Raw genomic sequence first — 27,917 nt, 5'->3', positions numbered from 1 at the left:
CCGGCGGGGAGCTCTGGGAGGCGAAATAAGCATCTTCCAAGCCAAACTCGCTATAAAGTTCTCTCCGCATGAGGAGCTGCATGAGCCGCACTGACTCAAACTTGCTTCTCTGCAAGGGGAATAAAATCCTGCAAGATCTCGACGGGGTGCGCGCCTTCCAGCAAAAAAACAACACTGTTATCGGTTTCACACTCTACTCCTGTGACGGACCTTTCCAAACATGAAAAGAATAACACAAGAGCTGTCATGTGCCTCACTAACCTCCTCATCACCTCCATTGCTTCCTAACTACTGCAGGGCTCTTCAGCCGGTCCTGCCGATGCGAGGTTGCTTGTCTTTTCTAGCAAATTTATGCAATAAATAAAGAATTCAATGCTTAAAATTAGGTTTTATGATTTATCCGTCTTGGAATCGTTAGTTAGGTCAGAGTTTTATACATGTTTGTCTATAGATTATTATATATTATATATTAAAGCTGAAACTTTTGAGTAATATGTTTGATTTCTGTGATATCTTCTTCTGCCATTTGCTGTCACCAACTGGCACCAAAAATGACTCACTGTTTACTTTTGAGGTGACAGGAAACCACATCATAGTAGCAGCGTCTCAGACGTGTTACCGTGCCACCCTGCTTATGTCAGTGTCTCGGAGAGATGCGATGCGAAGCAAAACTAAAGCAACCACTGATCCAAATGACGTTAAGTGGTTTGATTTCATCCCACCTGCTGAATAAGGGCTGTTGTTGATGGGGAGGCAAATACCCCGAATGTTTTTGCGACGGTTCTGAGCAACACTCAGCACGACGCAAGCTGAAGCTTTCTCACAGAGGTCACACTCCTCCAACCAGAGGAATGGCTAAACAATTCACTCCCACTGCCAGACTTACAGTAGAGTAAAAACGCCAGTGTTGGTGTGTTTGTAGGTATGGAGATTGTAAGAGAGAAACATACCACAAATTACTTTAAAGTAAAATTACTTTAAAATAGACAATAAAAAGCAAGTTGCTATCATGCATGGCAGAAAAATATGTGCAACTTATAGATCAATAAATCAAAGTTTTGTCTTTCATTCCTTGTTCATGTAAGTGCACATCTTTGAAGGTTTTTTTTAAAGCTCATGGTAAGAAACACTGCATGCTAATGATGTTATTGTGGCTCCAGGAACTTGTTTATCACACATTTTGTAGAATAATTCACTAATTGGTGAAATCAAACGGCTTAAAAACAAAATATACATTTTCTGCAGCCCTACACCAACACTAACTAATACGCCGAGCCTCTTTCAGCGTCAGCCCCGCTGTGAAGTAATGTGCATTTGTGTGGGTAGTGTGTTTGTCTGTGTCTGCAAGCCATCAAAACCAAGTGGGAAAAAAAGAGAGCAAGTAACCTGTTTCTGCTCTCGTGTCTGCTCCTCTCGCACTCTTGTGTGTAAGTAGTGGTGCGTGGGTGAGTGTAGTTGTAGACTCTAACAACACTGCAAGCGCTCCAGCATGTTAACAAGCGAGGCTGTTCTCGCACTGCTGATGCTCCACAGGTGGGTCTGGCAGTCTGCAATGATAGCAAACTTTGGGCTGTGGCTACCAAGCAGTAACATCGCACCAAAAAAAAAAAAAAAAAAAAAAAAACTTCTATTCAAAGCCCTTTCTGGTTCTATACGGAACTACCCTTTGAGGTTTTTGAAACAGTATGCATCGAAGAAGAGAAAGGAAATGGTTTGGCGTGTGACGGCAGCAATTAAAAGAGAAGAAATGTTCACTATAGCGTTGTTAAAGATTTGTTGACGCATTGGCATTTGTGACCGGCCAAACGAAGACAACATCTTGTCAATACTCGTACATCCACAGTGGAGTTTGCTCTCAGAGAAATTCAGCTATCTATAAACATATATCTGGTAAACATTAGGTTTTAGTGTCTCAGTTCAAAGAGCAGGCATCTCAGCTTCAGACAAAGGGTCAGCGCTTACTCAAGGAGAAATCCATTATTTTGGAGATAGAAATATGTTCTCCATGGAGAAATGCCTCTTTAGACAAGCATTCCTCGCAGCTGCTGTTTGATTTTAAATAAAGTACTTACTCAATAGGAAAGTCTTTCTTATCATGCTGTGGAGATTGCTCTCTCAAACATCACCTGAATGCAACACATTCTCAGCCATTATCAGGTCGACTGATAATTTAATACATATTATCAGGACACTGCTAAAGCCTTGGACACAGCAAGATATCATAAATACTTAGCATGCTGTATTAACAGCAAGGTATGCAGCGAGAGTAGCCAAGGGTGCAGTTTCTTTCTTCAGCTGTCATTTTACGGTTCCCTGACCTCCACAGCCCCATGCACAAAACCACCGCATTCCAGCCCTTCCTGAACTCACCTTTAAACTGGAACGCATCCTTGAGGTTGATAAGCACCTCGGCAAAGCTCCGCACGTCGTTCACCAGCTGCATCACGTACTCGGGGTCCACTCCCGGGGCCCCCATCAGGCGGGACGTGAGCCCCATGCTGCTCAGGGGGTTGGGGTTCTTGGAGCTGCGACCCATATCCAGGGTCTTGGCCGATCCGGGCGACAGAGATTCCGCGTGGGTCGTGGAGAACTGTCGTGGAAGTCCCTGCGTGTGCTTTGTGCCGCCGCCGCCGCCACCGCTGCTGCTGCTGCTCTTCCTCAGCATCCCAGCAGTCAGTGCAGCTGCTGCCCTTTAAAAAGGGGGTACAGCAGGCCAGCTAGCCCCTGAACGCACCACGCTGCCCTGGTACCTGGATGACTGAAAGACAAGGAACGGTGGTTGAAAATTGGGTGGGTGCAGATGGGTCTTTGTTCTCAGATTCAGAAAAACTTTATTTGTCCCTAAGGGGCACACAGAGCAGGCAATAAACCAACTGAAATAAATAAACATATAAAAAGTGAAAACCACAAACCTAGGGAATTTGTGAAGATTATATCATTACTCTCAAAGTAATATATTGAAATCTTAATAAAAACGAACAACCACTTCAACTTCTTTTACTTGAAACTAACTGCTGAATTTACAGTAGGCATTAATCATAGTGTACGGTCGTTTTCATCTCATTTTACAGCCATGTAAGTCTATAAGAGGTAGTCTAAATATTCCCTCAGAATTCATACATTTTATCAAGCATTTGTACCCCGTTACATCTATTTAAACGTTGTTTGCTGTTAGCTAGCAGAACTGACGTTACTAAGATCACATCTGTGAAACGACGTTATCTGTCAACATACGTAAACGTTACATACGTTTTCACACGAAAAACAAAAAAAACAAAAAAACAAAACAGTATTCAAAATACCAAGACGGAGTAAGACATTTACAAAACTCTAGCTACAACAAAAAACTTAGTCACTTTTAACTTTTCTTTTCCCCCCCGAAAGTTCATAATGAAAAGTGATGCTGCTGAAAGAGAAGAAAAAACAGTCGACCCGGGTCATAAACTGCTTTGCTGGCACAGCCAAAATACGCTATATAAACTTACCTGCTTGGCAGTTCACTGACATAATGCCCACAGTATCCGAATAAAACTTTACTAACTGGAAAGCTGTGAAACGCTCCGAAAAAAACGTAGGCAGGAAAAACTAAACACTCCGAAAAGAGCAGCAAGTTGTCAGCTTTGACTCACTGTACATCGAGAAGTAGCTGACTATCGGCAACTCAAGTCAATCGCAATTTACTAGTCGGTTTGTCACGTGACAGCTGAAACGCATTCTGATTGGCCGCAGCCTCTCGGAGGATAGCTGTGAGATGCATTTAAGTACGGGCGGACGTAATAGGACAAGGGTCGCAAATAAAACATCAAATATCAGTTCAGTGAAAAGTGGATTCGTTTTATGACATAATATACTCTATGTGTCTGGAATTATCTAAATGTAAGAGAGAAATTCAAATAAACGCCATATGTGTTTTTGACACGTAATGTTTATGAGACCAACGCTCACACTCTGAAAGTCATATCATCTGAAGCTGAATTGTACCGATGACCTCCAAATGCACCAGCTGCAAGGTTCGGACATGGGTTTTGGAGTCATGCCTCATACATTAATGACGTAATGTGTACAGTATGGCCGGAAATGCAAAACACATGACATTTTTTTTTATATACTTATTCGTATTTCTTTGACACAAACAAATAGCACTAAATGGTATGCTAAAGACTCCCCGTATATTAATAGGAAAGCATGTACCTTACAGAAAGCCTTCAGTACTTACATATCATACGCACACTGGCTCGCCCTTTGGATATTTTTCTTCTGTTATTGTTGTGTTAATCAAGTTTAGTTGACGAAATAAATAGGAGATTATTAATAATCATTATTCTGACGTCACTATATGCATGACACAGATCAACTGCACCATTCCTGTTCTATAAATAATACATTTTATAAATGAAACTGTGCACCAGGAAAAACAAATAATATATGATATTATATTAATTATATTATATTATATTATATTATATTATATTATATTATATTATATTATATTATATTATATTTAGGTGCTTTTTCCATATCTAGGCAGGGAAAATGATTGGATATTGCACATATTTGTATGGACACATATACAAATATTGCTTATGTGTTATACAAGCTGTATTCTAGCACATATAAACATGTATTTCATTATTTTTTTTTACTGCACATTATTCCAATTTTATCTTATTTTGCAATGAATAGGTTATTTAACTGGTTATTTAATGTGCTACTGTTTCATTTTTGAGTTTCCCCTATAGAAAATAGATATATGCTCACATCTCAAACTTCCTTACAAAAGCAATTGTTCTAGAGTCCAATTAAATAATACAGTCTAACCAAAACATTGGCTGCACTGCTGCCATCTAGTGTGCATATGCCGCCTGGACCTTGTGACAGACCTGGCAATGTGCATGCAAGCATCTAGATTTCATGCTGTGTATAGACCACATACTAACGCAGTTAAAGAGATGCAAAGAATACCATTTACATGGTTAATCAGGATTTGTCTTTATTTTCATATACAAAAAGATGGATGTATTCTCATCTAGTTTATATTTCTAAGCATTTCAACTCACAGATAAAGTTACCATTCGTACGGTTTTAGTGAAACCAACCAATGCACACCACACACGCACACGCACACGGTTCACATAAACAGGGAAGGTCACACAGGTTCAGTCAAACATCCATTCATACTACGAGTAATGAACAATATGTTGACTGTAAAAGGACTTTGCTTTCACAGGATCCACACATGAAAAGGAAGAAACCCTTTACATTTGTCATGTAAATATATACACAATAATTGGTAAATTTTTTTTTCTTTTTCTTTTTTTTTTGTTGAAGATGAGACCGACTCCATGTTAGTGTTACTAACGAGGTACTGCATGAGGTAACTGGTTTTTCTGTTCAGAAGAGCTGGGTGTAAGACAGCATTTGGAGGTAACAACCCTTCACGGCAGATTTTATTTATTTTTTTCTCTTCGTGACTGTTGCAATTTTTTTTTTTTTATTATTATTATTCTGGCACAATTTGTGTAAAGCACCTGGGCCACGATCCGTTCACAAAAAATTCAACCCACAGTACTTATCTTTTTTTTTTTTTCTTCCATATCACCATCAGAACATTGATCCAGATGTGATGAGGTGTACTTTTATTGACCCGCAGAAGAAAAACTGCCAAGTCACAGCTGTAATGACTCGAAACTATGATATTCAAATGACTATTGCTGTATAATAAATATTGCTGGACCCTTGGACCATGCACATGCCACGGTTTACATGAATCCTAATGGTGCTGCATCATCCGTCAGTCATGTGGTTACAAACACGTCGATGATTTCCACATACTTTGTTGTGTATTGATTAGATTTTTTTTTTCTCAAATGTCCATTACCAAAACTGCACATCAGCAAGCGTTACAGACCACTGTTAAAAAAAAAAAAAAAAAAATCACCATCTTTCCACAGCACTAATCAAAGCACAACAGATGAGCCTGTGTGTTGTCCCACGTGGCTAAACTATCACTAAAAACAAGTTTGAACGTCACATCAGCAGGTTAATATTGAGGCAATACTGTTCAAACAAGTGGCCGATCACAGAAGCCGCCAGCACCGAACCATAATTATTATTATTTTTTTTTTTTCATGTTTGTTTGTTCTTGATGAGATACACACACGCTAAGCTTCCTAATGCAAGTGCTACCCACACAGCTTCTGATCCAGAGGAACTGATACCATTATTCACTGAAATCAGTAACACAACCACCATTCTTTAAAAATTAAAAAGAGACAATCGCAGGGCTAGGAGGTGGAACTGAGAAATCCCTTTCTGGGAAATGAGAACAGCAATGCCCTGATTTTTGTATTTAAAAATAAGAAAGAAAGAAAAAAAAAAGATCAGTGTTCGGCAACTGTGTGTACACGCGAATATTTACAAGAGTCCGTCTGTCTTCTTTTAGGTTTGTAGAGCGTTAACACTGTGAAAACTTGTCAGGCTCCGTTTTTAAAAAAATCTCCACAGACGAGAGGCCCGACCGGCGATAAAATATCTCGACACTACTAAAACACAATAAAATACATAACACAACTTGATATACATGTAGAAAAAAGCCTGAGGTACTTGTCTGAATATCTGAGGTCAGTCTGGAGGAGTAAGCAGCTGAGGGCTTACCCGGTCAAAAAAAAAAAAAAAATCAAATCAAATCAAAAACAAAAAAGAAAAAAAAACAGAATATTAGCCTCACATAATATCATGGATAGTTATCACATGTTAGTGTTATATTAACAAAGAATACATGTACATCTTCAAATCCTTGAGTATCCTGGAATAGTCACAGCAGCATAACGGACATTCAATGTATGGTATTCATGTTATGGTACAACTATGGCATTGCATTTGAGACAAAGGCAACCATTTGAGCTCTCCTTGCATGACATACAGTGACTGAGGTATCTGGGGACTGGTGTCCGACTGAGTCTAATGAGCAAACACCCACGAAATTTAAAAAAAAAAAAAAAAAAAAAAAAAAACACCAAAAAAAGAAAGAAAAAAACAGACATGTCGCTTACTCAAGTATGGCCCTCGCAAGGATAGACCGCCCAATTACCTGTCCACGATTCTTGCTTTAAAAACGCTCCGTCAATCTCACATCATTTAGCCTTAGCATTCTCTCTCTCTCTCTCTATATCTCTCACACACGCACAGTTAAAATTAAGAATGTATAACATTGCAACTCCAGACAGCATCCGTCAATGCCTCTGGCACTGGCAAAGGAGTAACTCTGAATTTCAACTACTTTTTTTAAAAAAAAAAAGAAAGAAAAAAAAAATCCAGGAATACGTCCATGATAGCTAGCTGGATAGCTTGGCTCTCAACTTAGAGAAAATGTTCCACAGAAGCCGACTGGATACCTGAGAGGTAGTTCCCCGAGGACAAGACGCTTGTCCCAAATCTTCAGAAAGTCCAAAATGTCCAATACAACTGCTCAGCTCCCACCAACGCAGCTTCCTCCGTCGCTGTAAAACAGCTGTGCTCCAAACATTTTTTTTTTTTTACTTTTCTTTTTTTAATGATCTCTTTTCTTTTCTCGTTCTGAGGAATTCACAGGTTTAAAAACGAGGGAGCGCGCTCCCAGTTTAAAAATCGAGAAGCTTTCGACCCCTGAGGAAGATGAATATATTTCGTCTAACAGTCTCAAAATGGTTCCTCCGAGGTGTGCAGCACGTCGTCTGAGGTTTGGAGCAAAAGGTTCGTTTTCATTTGGCCGCAGACGATCATGACCACGACAGGAAAAAAAAATATAACGGACAAACAACTCATGAGGTAATAAAAATAGACTAACAACAAAGAAATACATGAGGTAATGACGACATATAAGATTTGACACATGGGTGTTATCAGATGTGCCCATCGCATAGCTTATTACTACTTCAACTACAGCAGATGGATGTGTTAGTAAGATCTGACTTTGAACACAGAAAAACATTAAAACAGGGGGGAAAATACCAGTATTGGGATAAAATAGCAGCTGCGTTTAAGTTGCTAGTTGTTTTTTTTTTTGTTGTTTTTTTTATGTTTTCAAATATTCACGGAGATCCACTGAGTTTGGGTTTGAAAAAAAAAACATGAAAAGTCAGGAGCTCGGGTGGAGGATGGTGTCACCCGTTCAGGTGCTGGACTCTTTGGGAGGTAGGTCCTCGTTGATGAGAGACGTCACAATGGAGACGGGGCTGTCTGAGGTAGTGCTGCTTATCGTCCTGGAGATCTGGCTGATGCGCTCCTCGACGCAGCCGGCCGACAGTCGCGCCTCTGCGTCGTGGTCCCAGCATTCCTCGATGGTCTCGCACATCTGGCTCAGACCCTGCGGCCCGAATCAGAAAATTAGAATCGTAGTGGTTTTTATGTCAGAATTCAAATACTTTGAAATATCAGAGGTAGGGCTGCACGATTAATCGAATTTTAATCGCGATTTTGGTTGCCACGATCAAATTAATCTGATCGTCGTTGATATTTACATTTAAAATGTGGGTTCTGCTGCATATCTAATCAAGCAGTTTCTAAACCAGTAGTCAGCCAACCACCAGGGGGCGAATGCATGATTAAGACTTCATTAAACTACCTAAATAACAAGCGAAAGTTAGCCAGTGTACTAGACATTACCAACAAATTTCATTACATTATATATAACTATTTTCCCTTCGGGGATGAATAAAGTAATCCATCTATCAAAGCTCCAGAACCAATAAAAAGGAGATTCTGAGAATCATGACCTCTAACGATTGAACTGCATTCCTTGATAATAAAGGATGCGTGACATGCTGGTTGAAAATGCAGTAGCTATTCTTCTACCATTACTCACCGGATGTTTGAGCCAGAAGTCCTTGATGACTGGACGCATCTTCTTGTGCACGACCACATCCTGCAGATCCTCCAGAGAGGGATGCTGGCCTATTTCCTCCTCAAACGGCAGCATGTACTCGCCGACTGTAACTGGAGAGGAAATCATGTCAAATAAACAGCATACGACCATAAAGCTCTCTTAAATTAGTAACTTAATCCGCATCTCACGTTTGCCCTTAACCAGACCGCTTTGACGACAAAACTAATCCTTTTGTTTATCGGGCCAGCCTGAAGCCTGGTGACCTTTCACCTGTGCGTGAAGCAGCATTCCTGCACCGTTTGACTCACCGTCCGCCTCCGAGCAGCGAGACACCAGCTCCCACAGCACCAAGCCCATAGCATACATGTCTATCCTCAGGAAGGAGTCTCGCTGAAAGTTGATGGCTCCCTCCAGCACCTCTGGAGCCATGTAACGCCTCGTACCAACCTGGAGGCACAACGGATTCAAGTTTACATGAGTGAATGCAAGACCTATCTGTTCTTAAAATGAGCAGATACCTTCAAAGCCCTACAGGTAAACACGTGTGTTTTACAAATAATGTGTAAACCACAGCACATTAACCTCCTGAAACCCCTGCGTCCTCATATGGGGACGTTCGGTTTTAGGTTTTATTGCAGCTTATTCTGCTTCATTTAAACCCACTGTCCTCATCAGTGGACACTTTAGTCTGCCATCTAGTGGCAGCAAAGGGTCAGTAAAAATATGATAGTGCTGGGATTCATTTCACAGACTATTACGGGACAAAAGTGGACAAGGAACAAAACCTCATCACCTCGCTAATTAGCAAGAACTCGTTTGAGGCGTTGGGACTTCATTGTTCACAATTTTGTCATTGCTCAGCTATGTTCAGGTATTAAAATAAACAGTTAAATATTTGGTCACACGTAGTTTTTATATGTCTTAAGTCCTGCTGATGCCAAATACCTTGGACGGATTAAAATGCATACCAAACAAAAAAATCGTGTCTCAGGAGGTTAAGCATCATCTTCATAGACTCAAAATATTATCCACAATAAAGCAAGATTAGTGCACTTTGTGCCAATGACTCTATAGTTTATGTACCAATGCTAATGGTAAAATACACCGATCAGCGATAACATTATGACAACTTCCTAATATTGTGTAGGTCTCCATTGTGACTCATTAGAGAATGGACATGGTCTTTGAGGGAGTCCTGTGGTGTCTGGTAACAGAATGATGTTTGTAGGGGTCTTTGGATGCTATGGGTTGTGGATCATCCCACAGATACTTTAGGATCTAGCAAATTTGGAGGCCAGGTCAACACCTTGTCCTGTCCCTCATGTTTTTTTTTTTAGCTGTTCCCAAAGTATCATTGCTTTGGGGTGGGGGGTGCCTAGTCTGGTATAGGTCTGTGCTACATGTCTAAAGCTGCATTTCGATTGAAGGCCTAGCTCCACACCGCCCCACACCTCACCACTCCACACCACACCGCCCCAGCTTTTTTTCAACATTGCCTTTGGGCCTGAATTTAAAATAATTATCCTTATTAACCATTAATTACTTCGCTCAATGTTTGACCACAAGAAATAACCATAATACATTCTAAAAGGGGCAGTTCCGCTCTTTAAAGTGGGGCTGTATTATCCACACAAGGGACAATGGACGGCTACCACTACCGCTTTGTGACACATTTGACTGTGGTTACTGCTGTGACATGTCTCTCTTGTTTTAACACCGGGGTCTGAAATTAGCAACATGCACACAATTGCACATACAAATCCACCAACTGCAGAAGAGATACACCAACAACTCCGTGTCTGCAAGGTAAAATTGCTGTTTATGTCTGTGAAGTCTGGAGGCTTTGAAGAGAGCACTATAAAGACTTCAGTTATGTCAGGAAAGGCTGTCTGAAGGTAAAGCAATGGAAAATACTCTAAATGAGGTATGCACATAAACCGATATTGATATTTTTAGCTAGGCCTCATGTCAGGTGGTTAAAATGTGGGTTTTGTAGATTCTGTGCCAATTCTCCACACTTTGAATCTCCAGTTGTATTCAATACATTAAAGAGGCGGCATCTTGATGCATTTTTCTTCCTATTTCCAAGGTACAAAGCCTGTGTAAAACACTTACGAACTTGCTGGCTTGAAAACTGAATATTAAGTTACTTCATACCTGGCCATGAGTATCACCAGGGGGTTTTCCCGGTTCGAATCGCACGGCGAGCCCAAAGTCTCCAATGACTGCGGTTAAATCATCTCGTAGCATCACATTCTTGCTCTTGAAGTCCCTAGGGAATTAATTTCACAACGCCTTAATTATAGAGATGTTTAGTCACAGAAGTCACACAAATTAGACTTTCGGGGTAAAATTATTAAATGAAGCACGGTACTGAAATGACTCTCTGGGGTTTTTATGAGTCTGAAGATGAGATTTTTCTTACCTGTGTGCAATTGTTGGTTTGGGCCCCTCTCCTTTGTAGATGGGAATATCCTCGTGAAGGTAGGCCAAGCCGCGGGACATGGTTTCTGCTATGTGACACAGCTCAGTCCAGGTCACAGTGTTACCCTTCAGGTGGTCTGTCAAGGAGCCCTGCTCACACGCAGAAGATTAAAGGACAAGGATTAACAGCTGCACAAGAACCGCCTTTTCAATCTCAGAAGCTCTGCTGTTAGTCAGCAGTCACACTGAGAGCCAAGCATAACCTGGCAGAAGAACGGCTGATGGATCATCAAAGGATCGGTGATAGACTTAACTCCCATAATTTGCCAGCCAAATATTACGGAATTAGAAAAGAATTACCACTTTTTTTGATTCATAAAACTAAAAAGAAAATACAAAAATCGCTGTTTAGCCAAAAAGAGATGATGCACACGGGAATGGCACCGAGACAATAACTGCAACTAAACCCATTTGTATCGCCGCCGAGAATAAAAGGTGCGACACGGATAAGTCATCAGTGTCACATTTGTGGCTTTGGCAATCATTGTTTAATCCCGTGATTAATGAACGGGACGTCCTAGTATCCTAAAGGCGTTTTATCAGAGCAGCAATATACGATGCGAGCGCACAATACCACCTTTTAGAATCCAACATTAAACGCAAACTGATTTATTTTTACATTACAAAAAACACAATGGTGTAAGCAGCATTTTATCTATCGCTTTCAGATAGAGACCAGACATATAGCAGTTGATAATAAATCCTCTTTTTAATAAAAGCCACTCTGCTGTATTTCGGTGGTAAATAAAACGGGCTCAGGCAATATGGGAAATTATCCAGCAGTTCTGTTCCAACATATAAGCCCTATACAGCAGCATGAATTTGATATGGGGTGGTATGTATGTATGTATGAATCGGTGTGTGTGTGTGTGAGTGTGAGTACGCAGACGTGTTCTCACCCTCTCGTGAAACTCTGTGATAAGCCACAGCTCTGCTTCCAGGTTGCTTCCATGCTTCTCCGCAGCGATGTAACGCAAGAGGTTTTCGTGTCTCATCCCTGGGGTCATGAATATGTCCCGCTCATTTTGCCATGACTGCTTGTCCTGTAAACAAAAACAGACGGTTAAGCCACAACATAATGGGATCGTGCCACACGAATAGTGCAGAAATATCTTCAGATCCACCAGCACGTGTTTATTACCAAGCTTCTAGGTTTACTCGAGGATTAAAGGATACAATATTTGACACGCAGTGTGGCGTTTGGTCTATATTAAAGGTGACGGCGTTGATAAACGGCTTGAATTGATTTTGCTGACATACCTGAATGGGGAAGATCTTTACGGCAACGTATTCGCTCATTAACTGGGCCTTCCAAACACAACCGAAGCGCCCCCTAGCTTTGATTTCCAGCAGCTGCAGTGGTTTCAGACCAACCAAGGGGGAGGGAGGAGCTGGTCCAGGATCCTGAATAACAAAGAGAAAAACAAATCTCACTCTGCTCCTAAATCCCAAGACCAAACACTAAAACAGACAATCAGGCTATACTTCCGATTGCCTCACACGCCTCGGGCTACCACTTTAAATGAGAGCCGGGGCCGAGTTTAACTCCCCTCACCTCGCTCAGATCTACGTGGCCGTAGGGAGGTTTGCGGTGGCGGTACATCCACAAGGCCAGGACGAGGGCCAGGGACAGCACGCAGAGCGGCAGCAGGGAGTACACCAGCACATTGAGCAGAGACGGCACTCGGGGTGGAGGCCGTATTTTCACTGTCAAGGGGAAACACAATAATTATAATGTGTCAGCTTTATGACGTGTGGGTTGTTAGCAGCGTCGCAGGCGTCGCTCGCAGGCTGGCGAGACCTGATTTAAGGAGAGCCGGGTGACATTTTATCTCGGTCGCCCTACCTTGATCCTCACCTGACGAGTGAGTGATTACACAGTGAAGAAATGCAGCAAACGGGCTGTTAAAAACACTCGATTTCTGTCAGCTGAGGATCGCTGTTGGATGATAGAAGCGCTGAATGGTGCAACGTCGCGCACGAGTCAAATAACATCAATGAGCTTTTCCATTCAGCAAACAGCTAGGTCCAAAATCCACAGAATTTCAACATCTCCTCCTTGAATATTTATATATTTGTTCAAGATTTAATACAAAAGCCTTGAAAGTGTGAACGTAATAAGTCAGACTGATATTTCTGCCTGCCTGCACATCACAGATCGACTCCACTCCAACCTACGAGGCCGAGGGACGCGAAAGGTCTATATTCTACTTGTGCTATACGTAGGATGAATTAGTCGCTCACCTCGGTTGCCACTGCCGATCATGTCAGGAAGGTGGGTGAACCGCTCATTGCAGTAGTTGCCCTCGCAGCAGCAGAAGAAGACCTGAGGGTTTTCCTCCATGGAGACACACTCTTGCCTAAAACGACAGGTGACGCCACTGGATTATTGTTCCACATAAGAGGAGAAACTTTTATTCAATACAACCAGGGTAACACTACATTTGCTGTGTGTGAAACCCCTGAAGAAAAAAAAAAATATCGATCCAATGTATTGTCTAAACTGCACGGTGTGTGCCACTGGTGCCTGCATTTTACTTGAGTCCCTTTTTTTTTATTATTTCATCTTATTGCTCTTATTAAAATGGTGAAGCATGCAGTAGTTGGGGGGGAGATCTGTTAGCAGAACTACATCATTTTCATAATTGTGTCTTTGAAATTACCATTGGTTGTGTTTTCATTAAGAGCACTTTATAAATAAAGACCCCCTAACTGAGAGCAATTACGGTTTATTCATTTCATTTATACTCCGTGAGTGATATTAGATGTGCACAAAGCTTTAGCCGCGTGAACAACTCAACATTTTACACACAAAGAAAAGTGGCTTAACATGGACCCACATGGACGTTCTGGTTGTATCACATCTTACAGGTCTTTGTACTAGTACCCAGTATGTCACTTCAGCGTGGTGTGAATGTAAACTGAAAAAATACCCTCTTGTAGTTCCTGGAGGAGCTCTCCAGTGGAGACTTCCCAGAACGGTTTGGTCTAAAAACCCCTGTTTTGAAATTGTCTATTAAAGGAAAATTGAAATTTCCCACCTGCTCCGCTGCTCTTAATTTGCTACAGTCATTTTTCAGAGCTTTTAACCCTGATTAAATTGACCAGCAACAAAATTACTTTTCAGGGTCCCGTTATATTCTCTCCCAAGGTTGTAATTACAGTCTACAGCTCAGGGTTAAAGTCATTTCCGAGCAATCTGTCTCCACATTTGAATCCAAATCGACTATTGTGGCTTAAGTATATGAAAACCTGAATTAGGTTTATCAGAAGTTGATAATTGTCACATTTCACACACAGCCGTCATACAACAGCTGCTCGGCTATCTTTAGTTTAAAAAAAAAAATTACTTTCACGCAGTCACATTTTCGTCCTCTCTGAGCAATTTTGAGTTTCTTTTTAGCCCAGCCTGCCTTTTTGAACCATCAGAGGTCTCCAACTTGTTCAAAAAAAGCTGCAGCTGGAATATTAACCACTACAAAATGTGACAGTTCTGCACCAACTCTACCCTGAGTGCTAACAAAGTTTGAAAATCTCCTCCTGACTGACAAAATCCTGAGTGGCCTGGTGCCACCGTATCTATCTGCCATCATCAGGCTGTGGACACTGAGCTGTACTCTGCACTGTTGATGCAGGCTATCAGGCTATTTGCAGAAAGAATAAATGGAGCAGGGCCGGTTGCAGAGCACCCCCCCAATTCCCACCCCAGCACAAACCTCTAATACAATGGAAATAACATGCTAAAAATCTGTTGGAATATATATTTTGCGTTACTCTCACGTTATGAAATCGTTTGCCTCTTACTTTTTGTCAAAAACGATCTGAATAAGTTAACGCAACATCACCTGTGTACAGTCTCAACAGATGCACGGTCGCTCGCAAGCTTACGTGACATGCGTGGATCCTATCGTGCTATTATACCAAACATTTCTTTGTTTTGCTTCTCATCTTTTTGCAAACGTTCATGGCTTGCAAGTAATGATTTTTCCATATTGATTAATCTTTTGGTCAATTATTTACCCTTGAAAATGGCCCAAGAGTATGAGATGACATATTTAAAGTGGTTGTTTTGACAAGAAAAACTGATGACGTTAGGGAAAGCTGCCGATTTTAAAATTTGAGGAGCTGCAACCAGAAAATCGTAACGCGTGAATTCTGTCCTTGGAAATACGAGACGAGATCGAGGGAAAGACAAAACATGCGAGGCGGGCATTTCTGTTGTTCCCACCGCCGCTCGCTGTGGGTGTCAGCCACATACTGTACACATAAATTAGAAAAAGAAATGCACGGCGGCGGCAGCGGCGGCGACCTCGCTCAGTGACCCAACCTGTCATAGCAGTTGAAGTCGTCCAGCCAGCAGCCTTTCTTCACCAGCTTGATGGTCCCTGAGGAGTTGAGCCAGGAGGCATAACAGTGCAGTCGCTTGTCCTTCTCCCCCTCGCAGCGCTCGAAGCCGCTCTGGTTGGTCCTCTCCGTACGCCAGTTATCATTGTAGTACACGCACTCCCGGGTCTCCGCTTCGCCAAGACTGTACCCTGGGATGGACAGAAGGCCTCAGTCAGCTCGCATCGTAATGAATAGAAACTCAACAGCGGAAGCGCGGGCATATGGCGCAGGATCCGCTCGGTGCCACGAAGAAACGTCTCTGAGCGGAGCCTCTATCATCTCTCTGGCTCGTGGCCAACTTTGGGAGCTCTCTGTAGTAAAAGGGGAGTTCCTCTGAGCAAAGAAATTGTTGCTGAACGCTACTTCAGCATAATCCTATTAACTATAAGATCTTTTCAGGGAGTAAAAAAGTAAAAAAAAAGAAGAAGAAGAAGAGGGGAAATTACAGAATTTAATTAGGTACAAAACATTGACATGCCCCGCTGAGGTATAGAAACGCATCACGTACACTCCGGCATGACATCTCTAACGACTCTTCTAGAGACACATCTGGGGGAAAAAGATAAGACCTTCTTTTTTAATGGGAAATACTTAAATGAAGTGTAACAATAGCTGCCAATCTCGGCATGCTTAGTTCTTTATAAGAAAGGTCTCCCCCCCCCCCCTTATTCCTCACACTGAATTTAACGGTGCAGCACGCAGAAGACATAACTGTGATGAACATTAAAGCAGATAAGACACTGGGCTCGTCTTTTACAGTATGTCTTGGACAATCTTTGTTCGTGGAGGGGGAAAAAAATAGTGCCTGTCTCTTTAAATCCCTGCCTATAGGAGGCTGCCCATCCCCCAAGTGTTACCCCACCAACCCATTACACACACACACACACACACACACATTTAGCTGTCCGGCCGCATACAATGGGCTTCATTATAGCACACAAGGATGCATGCAGTGACCAAAACATCATGCTCATTATAAAAGCAAGAAGAAGGAAGAAAGGTAGTATAGATAAAGAAGGAGAAAAAAAAACGCTCGCACACACACAACACAAACAGCAGTGATGCTCAATGCTCCATTGAGTTTAGATGGCATTTCTGATATCTGTGGTCACATGATCCGGGAGGACTTTTACTACAAGATCATTCCCCAACCCCCCCTTCTGTTCCCCCTGTCACTTACTGAGCCTTTACACCACAACAACATGAATTCTGGAGAAGCTGCTTTACTGTACACTCAGAGCCCTGCTCCACAAACCATAACGACATTGACCACACAGCTACTTGAGTCCACAAGAGACAGCTGTGCCCTAATGAAAATTTCATCACAGTTCGAGGAAAGGCTCGAGTTATTGTTTTTTTTTTTATTATTTACGTGTATTCAATAATAGCACAGGTTGTATTGTAAGGGGTACAGCGTCTTAACATATAAAGAGAAATGATATTTCTTCTTCTTCTGCAAAAATAAAAACACGCCAAACAAAAGAAAAACAAGCCTCATGCTTAAATTTCACGTGGTACCGAGTATGTGTGTGTGTGATGTGATAGTAACCCCAATTCACGATAAAGAGTCGAGTTCAGACAAGAGCTGTCGCGTCTCTTTCATTGATTTATGAAAATCCTCGCGGAGGAAGCGTGTTTTCAAAGGTTCTTGTTCGGGCTGTAACCACAAACAAGAGCGCAGACCCGAGATGTAGCCTATAAGGTTTCAGGATGTTGATGCAGCTGCTGCCTTCTATTCCTGCCACGGTCGGGGGGAAAAAAAGGCGAAGGGGGACGCAACAGTTTTAAAATTGGACGCGTATTTGTCTGATTTAAAACGCACAAAACACAACAAATATTCACATCGAAAGGCGCAGCCGGGGTTTAAAAAATGTTTCCCAGGAGAGAGGAGGGGAGAGAAGGGGGTAAATGCCGTCTCGAAACAGAGGGGCTAACGCTTGCGAGAATAAAATCGCGAGCTCCACGATTGAAGCCAACAAAGTTTAAACTAGGAAACGTGAACTCGCTCGCGCGGACAATTACGCTCAAAATGTCTCTGCCTCGCGACGAACCGACCCGACAAAAACTGTTGCGAATCCGGAGCCGACAACAACAACAACAACAATAAATAAAAAAAAGCAGCTTACCTGCGCATAAAGTTCCCAGAAGAAGTGAACAAGTCAGCCATGAAAAAGACATGTTCCGTTTTAAATACAGGACAGAGATTTCCCCCGGTTTCCGTCGCGAACATTAAAACTCAGGTTGTCCAAAACATCAGTCCAGGATCAAAACGACCACAGGCCTCCGGTCCCTCCAGCAGCCTAACCACCACCACCACCACCACAACGCGTGTCAATAGCCGCGACGCTGCAACAATGTTGCAAGAAAAGATAGGAGCGATTAATTGACTGCCGGGCTCTTAGTCCATTAATAGGTGCAGCATTTCGCGTCGGAAGTGGATAAAAAACCGAACGGGGAGCCGTTTAACCATCCGAGACGACGGCTCAGCGCTCTTTTTGAGGTTATTCACTTGAATAGTAGCACCGCTGCGTCGGGAGGTCGGTAGGGGTTTACATGCATGTTACTGATCTGTGTCCAAAATGGCTTCTAAATGGGGAATGGGCTGCAAACAGGGAAACCCGGATGTGTAAACACAAAGAGGGGAATTCAGGCAGCCAGCGAGTGACCTTAACACGACACCGCGGATACACGCCTGAAATTACTATATTCCAGCCTCGCGGTGGAAATTGTCACGTTTTTACACGCACACGTAAAGAAATATAAGTGCTGGGGGAAAAGATGTGTGTTTTCCGCGGCGGCATTTTTCCCCGTTTCGAGCCATATACCACTTACACTTTCTGTGGTCGGGGTTGGTATTTTATCGCCTGCTCTACTTTCTTCGTTGTTATCATTTATCCCCGGAATATAAATGACAATTTTCAATCGGTGGTTATTTAATTAAACAGTTACGACGCGTGATGTGTTACTTTAATTTATTAAAATACTCGTAATACGTATACAGAAAATGTATTTTAACAAGCGAAACAACAGCTAAAACGTACGACTAGTTAAATAAAACCATTCTTTTAAATTTATTGAATCTTTTTTTAATTCTATCAATGTAGTGCAAACAAGAACCTTGTATAAGTTAAAAAATTAATATATAAATATTTTACATCTTTTTCATCATATCTCCTGCAGCCCCCCAGTGAGTTTCTTTTCTATCTGAATGATCTTTTATGCATAAGTGGTAGTACTAAAAATAGCTGACCTAATTTGGAGTAACATGATAGTATAAAAGCTATTTAAAATGCATTTCTTCTAATTACTCGTTTCACCAATACACAGTGTTACATGTAAATCACATTTCACATAGGAGGCAGAAAGCATAGCTCTTAAGGCACCAGTAAGCGGTTCATTCTCACCACAAAACAGGAAGTGTGTGTGTCAAAATAACCCAGTGCGACTCATCTTTAATAGACTGGAGAGAATTTTACTGGTGGTGTGAAAATAGTGTCTGTCTTGTGTCGGATGATCGGTTGTGCTGCCCACTCATGAGGTCTCCCAGACAGCAGACAATCACTTCTAGAAGAATTTTCCTCTGCAGAGTTCAAGTTCTTTCCTTCTGTCTAATTGGGTATACTTCTCTTTCACTTAAGTAGAAATGATTACCTCCACTGGAGCAAGTAATCAGGGTGTATTTGTGACAGAATAGTCACCTATTATAATTAAATGTCAAGGCACGGAGTTTGCTTCCTCGCATTTAAGGCACACTGAACTAAGTCTAATCATCACAGACTAGTAACAATGACATTGTTAATATGCCAATAAATGAGTGATGACAGTGAAGAGATGGCTTGAAATGAGGGAAGAGAGACGTACACCTGTGCGAAAAATCTCTGAGACATTTCCGAATTGGGCATTGAAAATAACGTGCGTGGGGGGAAAAAATCCAACAGAAACACATTTCCAGTGGCGTTCCCTTTCTCCAACCTCATGATATTTTTATATTGGTTTTGTTTTTCTTGATCTGGCCTTGATTACTCAGGACAGGCCGCGCTACCTCTCATGCACGAGTCTAAATGTATGTATATTTGTAGTCTGCTTCCTAAGAAACACTAAACTCCTTTGTGCAAGATAATAAGTCCCATCATCATCATCACATGAAAGTAACAATGACATTGTTAAAATGCCAGCAAGCCTCGCGCACAGGCTCCTCTTTCTGGTCTCCCCACTTTGACGTCCGGGCTAATGTCGTGTTAGCGACACTCAGCCAATTCATGCAGCAAATGGCCCAGGAATAGGGTTAGCTATAGGTAATCGCCCTTAAACTAGTGGCGTTGAGTGTAACCCAAGACAAAGCATTTCCTCATTAAGCTGTCCTGTATTGACCCTGTAACTCAATAGAGGCCACGGGCGAAACCTTGTAAAGATAGATGTTCTGTTGTCATGACAGTTGGAAGAGAAAGCACACGAGTGCTCATTAAAGGTCCGGCGGCCACAGCCGTGGTGCGACATTCCTAAAAGAATGAGAGCATGCGGCACATGATGCAGTGGCGCAGTTGGCAGTGTGATACTGTGAGCTAATTGTGTTGGAAAAAGGCAACTTCTGGGGCCCTGTCAACACTTCTGTCGCACTGTAGGTAGCACAAACACGTATCAAATTATCAAGACGGAGATTAGCTTCACTATAAAATGTTTGTTCCTGTGTGTTTTTTTTCTATTCAGTGCCAACAAGCTTTTTTTTTTTGTCTGAGATGTCGCAACTCTGATCATTCTGAGAACCCTGAGGTGAAAGTCACTATATTTCACAGGAAAATAGATAAATGACACTAGGTGGTAGCAGAGCTCCCCAGGGCGAGTGTAGCTACTCTACTGATGTGTGCAATATCTTGATTTATATACGCTGTGCGTGAAGGCAGGATAAAAATGTTTACCTGCACCTCTGTCCAGTGGACGTTTTAATCAGCGCTTTTCCTTTTGTTGATTATTGGACTTTATTTCACTATCGGAACAATTTAATTCCCCTTCGAGATAAATAAAATCCCCATCTATCTATTAATCTGCGTTAGAGTGGTATTCAGACTATCTCATATGACTTGGTAATGGATCCATTAGGACGGGGGAAAGCACTTAAAGGTTTTGTAGTTATTGCATATAACAGAAAGCAGTTACCCGATTCACAGCCTGTAGCCTCTTCTACAATGAAATGCGATGGTAAAGTTAGTAGTTGCACGCCGAGCAAGCACAAAGTGAGACTGAAGGTATTGTAGGATCACCACTTTATTTAAGCCTTTGAATTATTCAGTACAAAAATTAAAAATAAAAACAAAAAAAAAAAACAAGCAGTGTCACACATTTTCTTCATCTTTTATTGCTGCACACTCCCACAGAGTGAGAGCGTGGCTGAGGTTTTTTTTTTCTTTCCCCTTGCAGTCACGTCGCCGTTTCTTTTTTAAAAGTAGTTGGACACCCTGCGGACAGACTGGATGTTGGGGTTCTCCGCCTGCCACTGCATGTAGTTGCAGTAGTTCTTTCTCTCCACGATGTACATGCGGCCGCGGTAATTAGGCTCCTCGTACATCACCCAGCTGTTCGGTACAAATCAAAGCATTTAAAACTCACACGTGCAACATATGCTGTAAATCAGTAAATAGGAGGTGAAGTTTACTCCTTCTCACTTGTCTTTTATAGCAGCTGCTATCCTTACATGTTTAGGGATTACATTTTGGTTCCATCACTGAACACTTAAAAAGTTTCTCTTTGACCTCTGGTGATATCAAACCATGCAGACAGCTCCAAGCCTCATGAATATTGTAATAAGAAGCGATGACAGTGGAGGGGTGATTGGAGACGAGGGAAGAGAGACGTACAGGTGCGCAGAAATGATCCTTAAAAGGACGTTGCACGTTCATTAAATCCCCAAACTGCCCAACCTCTGAGACATTTCTGAATTTGGCATTGAAAATCAAACAGAAACACATTCCCAGTGTCATTCTCTTTACTCCCGTCTCTTACTATTTTTACACTGTCTTCGGTTTTTGCAGTTTTGCGGATTTTGATTTGATTACCTGGGACAGGTCGCCCTACCTCCCCCTCTCCTACCTCTCCCTGCACACGCTTAAAATTCTGTATATGTATATGTCTACGGTCCCTATTAAACGTCTATGTGTGTATTAATCAAAAGTAAACGAGGATACACCTTATGAGCAGAGTAGCTGCTGTTAAATGTCACATTTAATTGTGAGTTTTAGGTTGGTAGATATGAAATCATCCCCAGATCAGGTGATCCTATGTGTTTTCTACTCATTTTAAACATTAATAATAGTGTTTCAGAGTTGTGTGAGACACTTAAATGATGTGTATTTGTCTTGGCAGGTGATTTTACCACATTTTTGATGGGCAAAAGTGAAACTGTGTCTGCATGAGGGGCAAGACTGACAATTGTGTTCAGGGTTTTTTTACTCAACTGAACAGTTTACAAGTGATCAGACGTAGGAATCAAAATGTGTCGGCGGTAGAGATACGTACGCTCCGTCTCCGAAAACCCTGATGGAGTTGACACAGTTGCCGGTCAGGCCTCGTGCTTGCAGAAACGGACAGTCATCGCACAGCTCCACACACTGGCCGCTGAAGTTGTCTCCCTCGAACAGCTCCATCCTGTAGTGCTCTCCGTGCTGGGGAGGGTAATGACATGCGCGCTCGCTGAGTCATAGCAACAGCGTTTGACCTCACCTCTCCGCAAGCGACCAAGGTTTTCTCCTTTATGTCGCACAGGCTTGCACTGTGTGCACACAACAGCTGCACCTATAGAAATCTAAAGGTTAAACGCACCCACGTGGAGGGCGATATACACGCAGGCCTCGCTGTGAAGAACTGCAGCTCGCGGTCGATACCTTTAGGTTACTAGAAATAATTTAATTTCTGCAACAGAAGTTAGAAAAAAAAAACAGCTCTGATTTGCCTCACAAACATGTGGACAATTGAGGCCGCACACATCAATCTGCCAGGGTCCCCCCCATCCCTCCCTCCCCTCCCCCCAGCCAAATATTTGTCTCTCCCTGGAGTGTCGCACACACTCTTACCATCCTGATTGGCCTGCAGGAGCCCATGTGATCATTATGGGCATTCCAGCGCTGGAATTCAGGGTACTCTCCGTGCTCCAGAACGTACTGTTGACCCTTGAAGTCCGGGTGGTCAAAGCAGATGAAGGCCCCACTCTCCACACGGATAGAGTTGACCCTGTTCATGAAGCCTCGGTCCTGGAAGTTGTCGCAGTCGCCGCAGATCTCCAGTTTCCTCCCAGTGAAACATTTCCCCTCATAGAACACAATCTGTTTCCACCACAACAGCGAGGGTTAAAATATATATATGTGTGTTTCTTTCCTTCCTAACAGACAGTGAAAAACGCTGATATCTGTATTTTTGACAAGTCATTAAGGTTAATGTCTTTGTGATTTGATTTGTGAGACGCCTGCGCGGGGAAAGGTCTGTTGTGGCTGCGTTGTCGCTGTTGTACTCACCTTTCCTGAGTACTGAGACATTTTCCACTGTTAGCTGTTCCAAGCTACTCACACTGTCTAAACAAGTGAAAAATGTGCACTCCCAGATATATATGGCAGCCGCGGAGTGCGGCGGTATCGCGAGGCGGACGCAACAAAGGCGCAACAATGGGGGGTTTAGATGTTTTGCCACATGGACACTTTCCCTTACATGTGCCTCTGCTGATATTGGAGTTTAGCTCAGGGGGGCGAAACAATGGAGGGAGGCCGATTGTGCTTTGATTGGGCTTTGGGGGTGATGTTGCACTGAGTCCGAGGCGGTGTTACAGAGTAATATGTAGGTTGTGTACGGATGACAAGAGAGGAGGAGGAGGAGGAGGAGGAGGAGGAGGAGAAAAACAAACACAGACAGAGAAAGTTAAGACAGAGTTTAAAGGACACAAGGACAAAGCAATAAACAATAAACCTGTCGTCTGATAAGCAGCAACAATGAGGGTGGGTCCTCGTCAGCCTTGAACTACATATCCACATCAGAGTTTTAGTAGCGGCAACTTGAATAAGGCAGAAAGACTGTACATAAAATATGGAAATAGACAAAGGAGGAGACAATTAGCAAAATTCCTCCCACATTTGCTAGCTTCTGCTCCTTTTGAAAAAAACAGCATAATTTAGTAGCTATTAGGCCTCAAAGAAAAGGTTCGCTGTTACAATGAAAAGGCCACCAAAACTCAAAAAGTTACGGCAATTGTAGACTTTTTAAGTTTTGAAGAAAACCACAGATGTAATTCTGCCAACTGATTATGTTGTGTTCAGATAACTCGGATAAAGATTTTCTTGTAGATAAGAACTTAAAATGTTGAGTCCTACATACTAATACTTTGACTTGTATTTATATTTTGGTTACTTAATTTGATTTTCTTGTAAGAATCACCAATATAAAAGACACCATAACAAGCATGTTTTTTTAAGGTGGGGAGTACCAGAGAGAACCCACGCAGACACATGGAGAACATGCAGATTCCTCCCAGAAAAAAAAGGTGAAGATTATCATATTTCCAAAAATACTCAACATTTTTAGTTGAGTTAATGTTAAGAATAGGACAAACTAAGCTATCATTTTTAGTGTATGTTTGAGGAAAAATTGGACAGACTGACAAGCCATCCCCATTGTTCGGTTTGATTCACCCCTCCATCCGCCCACAGCTCATAGTCCAAATCTAGGCCTAAAAGCCGAGGTGTAGACACCAATGGGGTTTCATACAAACTCAGTTTTGCTCAAGTAAACAATAAGATGAGACAGATTTAGCTCTGACTGGCTACAATCTGTCGAAGAAAAATCTGGCCTTTGAGGGCATCAAAGGCAACCGAGCAACATTTGGATTGTGTCCAGATGACAAGACAGGAGGAAGTAAACAAACACAGACAGGGACAGTTAAATCAGAGGTTAAAGGACAGGCCGGACCCAGAGCCAAGAGTACATCTGTCTCCTGATAAGCAGTAACAATGAGGGTTAGTCCTCGTCAGTCTCCGCGCTGTAATGACAACGGGCTGAACAGATGGATGTAGCCGCCAGGTCTGAAGTGGCTTAAAGTGTCTCCATTTAAAAAAAAAATGTTATCAAAGGAAGTCGGTAAATCGTTCCCACACGTTATAATTTATTTTGGTCTGCTTGTGCTACTTTTGAAAATAACATATTAGCCCTATCCACCCCTTACTCAACCCCAGCTCCTCCCGTGGCAACGCCCAAATGCTAAAACTAAGGACTTTAAAGCAGCAGTCCACAAACCAGTGGGCGACATCACTGCACTCATAGTTTATGATGGAGGCCAAATGTCTTCACACGAAAGCACGTACACCCTCCTGCTTTTTCCCTCCTTCAGGACCCTCTCTCTCTCTGTTGTTGTTTCTCTGCCACTAATACGGAGAGGTATCCACCGGATCAGTTTTGACCCTGACCCATAAAAGTCTGCATGGTGACTCACGACATCAAACAGCGGCCAGATTTAAGGTAAGGCAGCTGGGGCGGGTCAGAAAACCAAGCGAAGCCAAAGCTGCATGACCTTGGCTACTTCTGTCTCCTCATTTGCAGCCGAGATAAGACCTATTATATGTGTTCTATATAAAACTCAGCCTGGTGCTATTTATAAATATACATTATTATTATCATTTTTGCATTGAATATTAAGATATTCAAATAACTCAGGATCAAATATTCATTTTTTTAATTTCAAACATGTGGAACTACTAAAAATAAACATACCTCACATGAACATACATACATGGGATTTCACCTGGGGACTGAATAGGCTCTCTTTAAATTCTCTTTAAATTTGTGGGTGAAATTAAAAAAAATATATATATATAAAAAATGTCGAATCAACCAAAGATTTTGTTCTTTTTGAAGACCTATGATCTAAAACAGAGGTTTTTTCAGGCTAAGGACCCCCAAACTTGTGGAGAAATTAAGTAGGGACCCCCTACCTACTATATGTGTTCTATATTAAACTGTGCTACTTATAAATATACATCATTATTATCATTTTGCATTCAACATTAAGCTATCACTTATCCCTTAACTAACATATGTTGGATTCATGTTAATGTGTACTGAGCACTGTTTTATCAATACATTGTACTGAACTTAAGTAAAAATAAATTGTAGCTAATACTTCCTCCACAATGCCCTTTTTGTCTGTCTGTGGCAGCCCTATAGAAGCACGTACTTGAAATGTATAACAGCGCTCAAGTGTTGCAGCCTTTCATTTTCTTTTCCTCTGTGTATAGACTCTATTCACATCTACAGAGTCCTTGGTCTAATTTATTAAACCTCATCTGGGTCCGACATAAAGCACCTATGGTAAAGTAAATGCTCTATATCCTTTTACCTATGTATCCTTTCAACCTGCAGTGTGTCCCCATTTACAGACCGAACTAATATAAACCTTCAGTTGAGCTCGTGACAAATACTATTTGCAAAAGTCTCATTAATTATACACACCGGTGGACAAAGGGTGGAGGGTTCTTGCATAATGCAGCAATCTGGGCATTGGGAAACTGTAACCCCTGAACACAGTGTACCCAGGGCGAGTGAGGTGCTAAGTATACAGATACTGCACTTAATGGGACGTTGCCATGGCAGGACAAAGTATGAAAGGGTATAAAAAGAGGGACAGTCGATGAATGCGGTCTCAGTCAGGAAATACGACGGAGAAACCGGCGAGGTATGTTCACGGCAACGTGCGGCCATCTCGTTTTGTTTGTCGAAACCGTAAATCGGTATTAGTGTGATTCCATTGTGTTTGATGTGTTTAAACTATTATGGATGGGAACACACTTGGAAAACTTGGAATTACGAGATGACTCATGAGTCCTGAGAGGGATGAGTGAGTTTCTCGGATTTCCTATTAAGAAATTTTGAAGCCGTGTTATCAAACGTGTGCTTTATCTCGTGCAGGCTGCAGTGCTGAACAGAACAATGAAGTTGTTGGTCTTGGCTTTAAGCGTAGCCCTGCTGTTTGCAGCTGGTGAGTCTGTCACTGATTCTCCACTGTACAAACACGACTGCTACTGCTGCTGCTGCTGCTGCTGCTGCTGTGCAACAGGAAGATCTGGATGTCGATCTCAGTTAACCCGCCACAAGATGAAATGCAATTAGCTTTTCTTGTTTGTTTTTTTTTTTTTACATTTTTTACACAGCAGACTGTAATCATATTTAAAACATGAAAGTAAATTCAAAGTAAGTGACTTGCGGGGGTCATGAGAGAGTCAAAGCGGAACGGATGATCTGCAAATTTGGTTTTGCCCCCAAGTAGATTTCACCGTTTATCACAATATGAGACGTTTTCTTCGCTGATTTTCTCTTGCTACTTTGCAGGTGAATCCCTGGACTGCCACTACTGCCTCCCGAAAACCGCCGGGGGAACCTGCGAGCCGACTGTAGAGACATGTAAACCAGGGAAGGACGGCTGCGCTGCTGCCAGATTCCTCAGAGCACCATGTGAGTTTCTGAAAACACTAAAATATTAAACACTCCCAGCGTTACCCCCTGACCCCGGGAGTGACTGCATATGATAAAGTATGAATAAAATATTTGGCCTTTTTTTTTCTTTTTTTTGCAGCCTAAAACTAGCGGATGAATGAGTATAATACATAAAGGATGATTTGACTTTTGCTTCCTCGGAAATAAAACTCTTTTTCTCATTTCACTTCCTCAGTTGGGCACTACCAGAAGTGCATGGCTCTCTCCGACTGCCAAATGCTGAAGATGAACGCCTACATTAACATCAACTGCTGCAGCGAAGATATGTGCAACACCCTATAAGAATTCATCAAAATAAAAAAATAAAAAATAAAAAAAAATAGTGGATGTATCTATTACAATATGCTGCAGTGCGGGGTTCGAGAGACGCACGTAACCTCCGGCGACTCCTGCAGCTGCTGCAGGCTGCTCCCAAGTGTGAACGCATAAAAGAGGCTATTTTTAGAAAAAAAGGAAAAAAAATACACTCTGTTAATTCTCTTGCCCTGACAAATAAGGGAGTTTTTGAAAGGAGCCTGCGGCTGTAGAATCGCTCATTGTGTAACAGCATCTTATTCTACGCTCTGGAAAATGTTACCTGTGCCTTTATCTGGAGCAGGTTTCTTTTAATGTGGCCTAGAAAGTCTGGCAGGTAGATTAGAGTTTGACTTCAGGGATGAATCAG

The 27,917-nt window shown here is 42.1% G+C and overlaps 4 protein-coding genes across 4 annotated transcripts in view; 1 reads left to right on the top strand and 3 right to left on the bottom strand.

Annotated features, from left to right (window-relative positions):
* Nucleotides 1-3,650, bottom strand: part of LOC125010196 (rho GTPase-activating protein 29-like) — a 28,493-nt gene extending 24,843 nt beyond the window's left edge. The window contains exons 1-2 of the mRNA XM_047588580.1: nt 3,486-3,650; nt 2,371-2,758 (exon numbers count right to left, since the gene is read on the bottom strand). Coding sequence (XP_047444536.1) covers nt 2,371-2,665 — 295 coding nt within the window. The 5' untranslated portion in view covers nt 2,666-2,758; nt 3,486-3,650. The remainder of the gene's footprint in view (nt 1-2,370; nt 2,759-3,485) is intronic.
* A 1,314-nt stretch (nt 3,651-4,964) lies between these two features.
* LOC125010197 (activin receptor type-2B-like) lies at nt 4,965-18,329 on the bottom strand. Its single transcript, XM_047588586.1, has 11 exons — nt 17,860-18,329; nt 15,675-15,882; nt 13,592-13,707; nt 12,903-13,054; nt 12,608-12,751; nt 12,247-12,390; nt 11,289-11,437; nt 11,021-11,135; nt 9,172-9,310; nt 8,843-8,973; nt 4,965-8,344 (listed from the first exon to the last, which is right to left on the bottom strand). The coding sequence occupies exons 1-11, from the start codon at nt 17,909-17,911 to the stop codon at nt 8,150-8,152; spliced, it is 1,545 nt and encodes a 514-aa protein (XP_047444542.1). The 5' UTR covers nt 17,912-18,329; the 3' UTR covers nt 4,965-8,149.
* A 2,648-nt stretch (nt 18,330-20,977) lies between these two features.
* LOC125010198 (gamma-crystallin N-A-like) lies at nt 20,978-23,395 on the bottom strand. Its single transcript, XM_047588587.1, has 4 exons — nt 23,236-23,395; nt 22,798-23,046; nt 22,244-22,389; nt 20,978-21,303 (listed from the first exon to the last, which is right to left on the bottom strand). The coding sequence occupies exons 1-4, from the start codon at nt 23,254-23,256 to the stop codon at nt 21,168-21,170; spliced, it is 552 nt and encodes a 183-aa protein (XP_047444543.1). The 5' UTR covers nt 23,257-23,395; the 3' UTR covers nt 20,978-21,167.
* Nucleotides 23,396-26,333: 2,938 nt separating this feature from the next.
* Nucleotides 26,334-27,573, top strand: ly97.3 (lymphocyte antigen 97, tandem duplicate 3). Its single transcript, XM_047588588.1, has 4 exons — nt 26,334-26,435; nt 26,669-26,738; nt 27,089-27,211; nt 27,429-27,573. Exons 1-4 carry the CDS (start codon nt 26,391-26,393, stop codon nt 27,533-27,535), a joined length of 345 nt encoding a protein of 114 aa, XP_047444544.1. The 5' UTR covers nt 26,334-26,390; the 3' UTR covers nt 27,536-27,573.
* Nucleotides 27,574-27,917: the final 344 nt, after the last annotated feature.

This window comes from Mugil cephalus, chromosome 7, assembly GCF_022458985.1.
Source record: "Mugil cephalus isolate CIBA_MC_2020 chromosome 7, CIBA_Mcephalus_1.1, whole genome shotgun sequence".
Taxonomy (NCBI): domain Eukaryota; kingdom Metazoa; phylum Chordata; class Actinopteri; order Mugiliformes; family Mugilidae; genus Mugil; species Mugil cephalus.
Note: the sequence above shows the minus strand (reverse complement) of the source record. Positions and strands in the feature narration are given on the sequence as shown.

Bases quoted from the DNA above. Each gene is read 5' to 3' on its own strand.
- LOC125010198 (XM_047588587.1), bottom strand. From the start codon at position 23,256: ATGTCTCAGTACTCAGGAAAG. The intron at 22,390-22,797 runs GTAAGAGTGTGT...TACCCTCCCCAG, and splicing joins CCTGCAGGCCAATCAGGATG to CACGGAGAGCACTACAGGAT. The intron at 21,304-22,243 runs GTACGTATCTCT...TGTACCGAACAG, and splicing joins AGGGTTTTCGGAGACGGAGC to CTGGGTGATGTACGAGGAGC.
- ly97.3 (XM_047588588.1), top strand. From the start codon at position 26,391: ATGAATGCGGTCTCAGTCAGGAAATACGACGGAGAAACCGGCGAG. The intron at 26,739-27,088 runs GTGAGTCTGTCA...GCTACTTTGCAG, and splicing joins AGCCCTGCTGTTTGCAGCTG to GTGAATCCCTGGACTGCCAC. The intron at 27,212-27,428 runs GTGAGTTTCTGA...TCACTTCCTCAG, and splicing joins CAGATTCCTCAGAGCACCAT to TTGGGCACTACCAGAAGTGC.
- LOC125010197 (XM_047588586.1), bottom strand. From the start codon at position 17,911: ATGTCTTTTTCATGGCTGACTTGTTCACTTCTTCTGGGAACTTTATGC. The intron at 13,708-15,674 runs GTTGGGTCACTG...CTGTCGTTTTAG, and splicing joins GACTTCAACTGCTATGACAG to GCAAGAGTGTGTCTCCATGG. The intron at 12,752-12,902 runs GTGAGGGGAGTT...TTTGTTATTCAG, and splicing joins GCCACGTAGATCTGAGCGAG to GATCCTGGACCAGCTCCTCC.